The sequence below is a fragment of the Helianthus annuus genome, chromosome 12 (assembly GCF_002127325.2).
Source record: "Helianthus annuus cultivar XRQ/B chromosome 12, HanXRQr2.0-SUNRISE, whole genome shotgun sequence".
NCBI classification, from domain to species: domain Eukaryota; kingdom Viridiplantae; phylum Streptophyta; class Magnoliopsida; order Asterales; family Asteraceae; genus Helianthus; species Helianthus annuus.
The window spans coordinates 68,351,418-68,358,031 of record NC_035444.2 but is presented as its reverse complement, the minus strand read 5'-3'; the positions used below and the strand labels follow the sequence as shown (position 1 = coordinate 68,358,031).

The following is a 6,614-nucleotide window of genomic DNA, read 5'->3' as shown; positions in this document are numbered from 1 at the left end:
TAAAAGAATAATAGACTATTATATTTCATCATGTGGATAGTCAAGGGGGAGTGTTATGAATGCACCATAATGTGGTGACTCTCCACATATGTAACCACCATCTATTGATTACCTTATATGTAACCACCATCTATTGATTACATTTGTATTAATGTTCAACCTCTATAAATAGAGGTTTTATGTAATTGGTATTACACAACTCAATGAATAAGAATTCACATTCTTCATATTCTCTTTTTCTACTTGATCTCTATAGTCTTGTTCTCATGTTGCTAATAGACCGTTGTTTTACAACAAGTGTGTATTTTTCTAATTATTTGTGTATAAACTCAAAAGGACAAAAACATAAGTTTTAAATTGTTGAAAGGTACTCATACTTTTACTTTTTACATCACCAACCACACCAATTCCATTATTTTATTTATTTAAAATATACTTTTATATTACTTCTTTAATTTTAACTAGAATTGAGACCCGCCGCAATGCGGCGGGGATTCTTTAGTTATAACTAAGTTGACCTAGGACCCGCACGTTATGTTAAACCTGTCAAACGGGAAAAAATAGACGATGTAAAAACGTTCACCCATACACGCACGTTGCGTCGTGGTAACTCGCAAAATTTAGAACGAAACGTAAAAACGTTAAACCAAAGACGCACGTTGCGATGTGTTAAGTCACAAAATTTAGAACCAAACATAAAGCGGAAAATTTGCGAAAAATGAAAACTATAAAGGATCAAAGTTAAAAGTAAAAAAGGTCGTGGAGATAGATTGCAAAAGATAAAAAGTTTTGGGTTAAAAGTAAAAAAACAAATAGTTTTGGTTTAAAATTAATTTATGAAATACCTTTGGGTGAAAAGTAAAAAAAATCGATTTTTTTTGAAAACCCCTAAAGCCAAGATTACGACAACCATATACATAACCATTTTTTCTTTGGAAAACCCCCAAAGCACACCCCGCGTTACGGCGGGGCGTAAAACGTTGTCAAATACTACTAATGTCACACAACCGTGATCGACTACCAACACTAACTCGACCTAGGATCTGCGTGTTGCGACAAACCTGTCAAACATGAAAAATAGAGCTAAAAACGTTGAACCACACATGCACGTTGCGCCGTGTTAACTTGCAAAATTTGAAACAAAACATAAAAAAGTTGAACCACACTCATACGTTGCGTCGTATTAACTCGAGAAATTTAGAACTATACGTAACGAAACGTAAAAAAACGTTAAACCAAAGACGAAAAGTATAATTGACAAAAGTTATGAAGTTAAATTGCAAATAATGAAAAGTTTTGGTCGGAACCGAGATATCTAGGGGGTTTGAATCCGCATAAAAGGTTGGTTTCCACTCGATTGATTCAGGTCCGACTGGTCTTCTTCTCCGATAACTCTGCAAAAAAAGAGCACTGTTAGCCTCGCCAAGGGGAGAAAAGGGTTCTCTCCTTGACCGGACTCCGGTGTGAGAATAAGTATTGGTAATGAAGAAGAAGATGTATTTTGTAAGTGTGTGTAACTTGAATTCATACCTGGGTTGCTTCTCATATTTATAGCCGGGAGTCGTTTTAGGCGGGAAAACTCGTTAGTGAAAAGTTGACGGAAGATGCTAACCCCGTAAGCGGTTACATTCCCTTCCGTCAAGCTTCTTGATCCGACGTGAGAGCACACGGATCGTGGCTTAGATCGAAGGCTGGGGATTTGCCACGTGTAAAGTGATCAAGTGGAGATTATTTTCCAATTGCATGCTTCCGTTGTGAATTCAGGGATGCCTGAGATGGTGACACGTGTCCAGACTGTTGTAACCGTCTTGGTGGTGCACGATTGTATTTCTTCTAGAAGATTACTGCTGTAATCTGGTGTGGCACCTTCTCGTGTGGAGACAGGTGAATAAATAAATCCCAAGTCTGGGTAAATAATATCCAGGTCTGGATATTTAGGCGGGAGTGTTTATTTCAGGATTTTCATCCTTTGTCTATGGGAGAAGGCGCAAAGGTTTATGATTTCCTTTGGGCGCGCAAGTGTTGACAGTTGACTGTTCTTTAAATCTCTTTTTGTGAGACCAGTGCGCGGCCGCGCAAGGTACAAGGCTGATCAGTAAGGTTTTGGTATGGTCCCAAATATTTATTATGAGGTTTTTGGGACCTTACCCCTTAAGATATCTTATTTTATATTACTTTTATAATTTTATAAAATATATTATATATTCATTTTTATCTACATTTCAATAGTTCTACTAAAAACTAAGCAGTATATCTTCGTATCCAAGCCTAATAGTGAATAACCCATAAATCCATTATAATTCCTAACCAACTTACAGTAGCATCAACTGGCCATTAACCTAACTTATCACACCACTGTAGCCTCACGGAATTGCATGAATCTAATCACAAGTTGACGCCAACACCGCTAAGTGGAGGTTCTTCACGAGTTCATGGTAAGGGTTTAATTCCAGGAAAATGATTTACTTCATAGATTGTTCCACGGAAATAGAAACTTCATATTCGATTTTGTTGTTCCATATTCAAACTTATTCACAACTCCAACAATATTTTGGGTGAATTTGAGTTCATTCGAATTCGAGTTCCAAATACGAATCGAATCAAATATCGAATTTGGCATGAATCTTTAATCCGAATTCAAATCGATTTATTCAAATATAATCCAAATACAAATCGATCAAAAAATTACTATTTGATTCGTTAAACACCCCTACCCTTAAAAGACATCAAATGTACTCAATAATCCAGAGTGCCTACCAATGCTCAACTTCATAAAAAAAGGGTTCCACTCTGGTCTTGGATCCTCTTGGGACCAAACCAAACTTCACTTTTCCTCACTACCAAACACCCAACCCCACCCCACCTGCGCACCTTTACTCCCTTTTATCACATGAAACAAAAGCAGCCCCTCTTTATCCACACCTCAAACTTCTAAATCCAAACCACATGACACACTCCCTTGTACACTCTGCAGTAAAACTTGTACACCCATCTTCAATCTAAAACTTTTGCTCTGGAAAGAAGTTCTTCCTAAACAAAACCTTAAAGCTTCACTTACACCTTTCACTACGCCATCATTACATGATCATATTATTATATATTTATATAACCCATACTTATCAATAATACATCTAATCGGCGATTTGCCACAATTACCGCCGGATTCCATCTGGGTATTCATTCTTTCATCTAAATTTGTAAACTTTATTAATCTTTAGCAATACCCAGATCGAAATTTGTAACCCCCCTTTTTTAATTTTCAAGATTTTACATGGGTTTTCATTCTTTCATCTAAATTTGCGAACTTTTTCAGTTTTTAGCAATACCCAGATCGAAATTTGTAACCCCCCTTTTTCAATTTTCAAGATTTTATAAAAAAGTTAAGTGGGTCTTTTAACTTGTTTCTCAAGTAAAGAAGAAGGAATCCACCGGTGGATTTGAGATCTAGTTGATGTTGGATTGCTGTAAGATGCGGATCTAAGTAAGTGTTGCTTTAATTTTGTGTTTGTTGGTGTTAATTGTGACATGATTAAAGATTTGAAATTTAGGGTTTTGAAGTGATAAAGGTTGGATCTTTTTGGCTAATTTTTATGGGGTTTTGTTTAGACGAATTGGGTATTTTTGAATTGATCAATAGTTTCATATTAGGTGGAATCTTGTTGGCTTGTTGTGAAGTATGAACAGTTTCATGCTTGAATTTTTACAATTATCTTTAATTTGATACAAGATATTATGCTGGAATTTTGTATGGGTTCTTCTTTGATTGATTATACTAATTAAAGATCTATAAGTTTGTAAATTGTTATCAGATGCTTTGCAAATGTTGACTGCATTTGAGATGTTTGACCAATAGTCAAACATTGATCTGAAGAGATAACATGATATATATTTTGTATGGGTTCTTCTTTGATTAATTATACCAATGAGTTATAAGTTTGTAAATTGTTATCAGATGCATTATAAATGTTTAACCAATAGTCAAACTTTGATGTTTTAATCGGATGAAGAGATGTTTGACCAATAGTCATTCTTTATCAAATGTTGACTGCATTTGAGATGTTTGACCAATAGTCAAACTTTGATGTTTTAACTTTTAATTGATGAAGAGACTACATGATATCAGTTTATATAGTTACTGAAATTTGAAACTTATACAGGATCTGGTTTAAATTTTAAACCTTTGATATGGAATCTAACATAGAAGAAGCTATTAGAGCGAAAGAACATGCGGAGAAACTGTTTGCGGTCAAAGATTTCGTAGGCGCAAGGCGTTACGCTTCAAAGGCTCAAGCTTTTTGCCCCCAATTGGAGGATATTGCTCAAATGGTGGCCACTTATGAGATATACGCGGCTACCGAGTCAAAGATCAATGGAGAAATCGACTTGTATTTGGTTCTCGGATCGGATCCATCTGCAAGTAGATCGGTACTAAAAAAACAATACAAAAGATTAGCTGCGTTGTTGGACCCCGGCAAAAACAAGACTATCGGGGCTGATGAAGCGTTTAAGCTTGTTTCCGAAGCGTGGACGGTTTTGTCGAATAACGCAAGGAGGAGGACGTATGATGTTAGGAGGAATAAGAACTTATTGGCTATGGTTGACCGGTCAAATGTATCTTCTGGAGTTAGAACCGACACGTTTTGGACTGTGTGTACGTCTTGTCGGGTCCAATATGAATATCTTAGAAAGTATGTGAACAAAAGGCTTTCTTGTAAGAACTGTCGTGGCGTTTTTGTCGCTGTTGAGACGGGTACGGCTCCGGTGGCGTTTTGCCCGTGGTCGTATACAACCAATAACGGGTTCACAAACTCTTCGTACACTGCAGCGTTTCATTCTGGAAACGGGCCCGATATCAGCAACAATGTGTCGTTTCAGTGGAATACTTCTGCTATCACCGACCCGAATGGATTTTCGTACAAATCCGTTAATCTTGCTCATACGGGTAATGCGGATGTCAGTGGAGGAAGAGCGAACGGGAAGCACATCGGTAGGCCTCCTAAGAAGAGAAAGATTGAAGTGGGAGATGCATCACGGGCCACAAACGGTGAAACGGGTTCGTTAACGGAACCAGATGCGGGTGTAAATAGCGTACCAAACGGGTGCTTTTCGTTTGAACCTGTTCTTGATGTTAGAAAGCTGTTAATCGATAAAGCCCGATCAGTGATTCGGGTCAAGTTAGAAGAAATGAAGTTAGCTTCAAAAGCCGAAAAGAACGGGAAAAAGACGAAAAACACGATGATCGTCCCGGACCCTGATTTCCATGATTTTGATAACGACAGATCGGAGAAAGTATTTAAACCGAAACAAATATGGGCGATTTACGATGAAGAAGACGGGATGCCTCGTCTTTACTGTTTGATCCGTCAAGTCCTTTCGTATAAACCGTTTCGCGTTTACATCAGCTACTTGAGCTCAAAAACCGACACGGAATTCGGTTGCGTGAAATGGATCGAATCCGGATTTACGAAATCTTGTGGAAGTTTTAGGGTGTTTCATTCCGATGTCGTTGACCAAGTCAACATTTTTTCTCATCTTTTAGGACGAGAGAAGGCGGGTAGAGGCGGTTGCGTTAGAATCTACCCGAAAACCGGAGATATATGGGCTGTGTATCGAAACTGGTCGGAAAACTGGAACAGGAAAACACCAAAAGAAGTGGTGCATCAGTATGAAATGGTGGAGGTTGTTGGTGATTATACCGATGAACACGGAGTCTGCGTGGCGCCTTTAGTCAAGTTAAAGGGGTACAAAACGGTGTACCAAAGGAATCCTGATGAACACGCGGTTTGCTGGATTCCAAAGAGAGAGATGTTGCGGTTTTCGCATCAGGTTCCGTCTTTCTTGCTTGAAGATCAAGCTCTTAACTTGCCGGATAGATGTTGGGATCTTGACCCTGCTGCAACACCTGAAGAGCTTCTTCAGGCGGCAATGGAGGAAAAACCGGCGAATGCGGCGGCTCCGGGGGAATGTTGAAGAGGTGTTTTGTTTTAGTTATATTTAATTTGACAAGTTAGATTGATAATGTACAGACATAAGACAGCAGACAGACAGACAGACACAGGGGAGAAGATGAAAGAATTTAGAGCGGCTTAATTTGTCCATTTGACTATCAAATGTAACCTTTTTTTTTTAATCTGGATAATCAAAATTAAGTGTTTTAAACCTTTTATCATTTCGTTTTTTTTTTAATCTACGCATGTGGAAGGCTAGGAACGATCCGGTATTCAAAAGAATAAGCCTAATCTAGACTCGGGGCCTCGGGGGTGGAGGATATAAAAGCGCGAGCGTTTTCTTGGATCAAGTGGTGCAGTTCCCTAATAACACGTTTCGTGTAACGTATAGTGTTATTGTTTTTCTGTTTTGTTCACTTCCTTTCTTGTACTTCTTCTCAGCCTGCCGCTAGGCTTTTTAATACGTGTTGATGTTAAAAAAAAGTGTTGTGCTTTTTAATATGTGTTGATGTTAAAAAAAGTGTTAGTTTATCTAAAAGGCTCAGACTATCCGGACACCTTGTCCGCCTATTTTCACACTTTTTGAAACCTAGACGCCTCGTATAGCTCTATACGAGGCGTACATGCACTGAATTCGATGGGGTCTCAGAGGGTGTCAGGCACGAT

General features: G+C 38.3%; 1 protein-coding gene across 2 annotated transcripts; it reads left to right on the top strand.

Moving 5' to 3' along the window:
* The first annotated feature begins 2,838 nt into the window (after positions 1 to 2,838).
* Positions 2,839 to 6,294, top strand: LOC110895253. 2 transcript variants are annotated; one of them, XR_002566995.2, is made up of 3 exons: positions 2,839 to 3,481; positions 4,158 to 6,112; positions 6,203 to 6,294. XR_002566995.2 is itself a non-coding variant. In XM_022142532.2 (2 exons), exon 2 carries the CDS (start codon positions 4,186 to 4,188, stop codon positions 5,968 to 5,970), a length of 1,785 nt encoding a protein of 594 aa, XP_021998224.1. In that variant the 5' UTR covers positions 2,839 to 3,481; positions 4,158 to 4,185; the 3' UTR covers positions 5,971 to 6,169. The 2 variants fall into 2 exon arrangements, 1 of the variants encoding a protein (XP_021998224.1); XM_022142532.2 differs by lacking the exon at positions 6,203 to 6,294 and having other exon boundaries at positions 4,158 to 6,169.
* Positions 6,295 to 6,614: the final 320 nt, after the last annotated feature.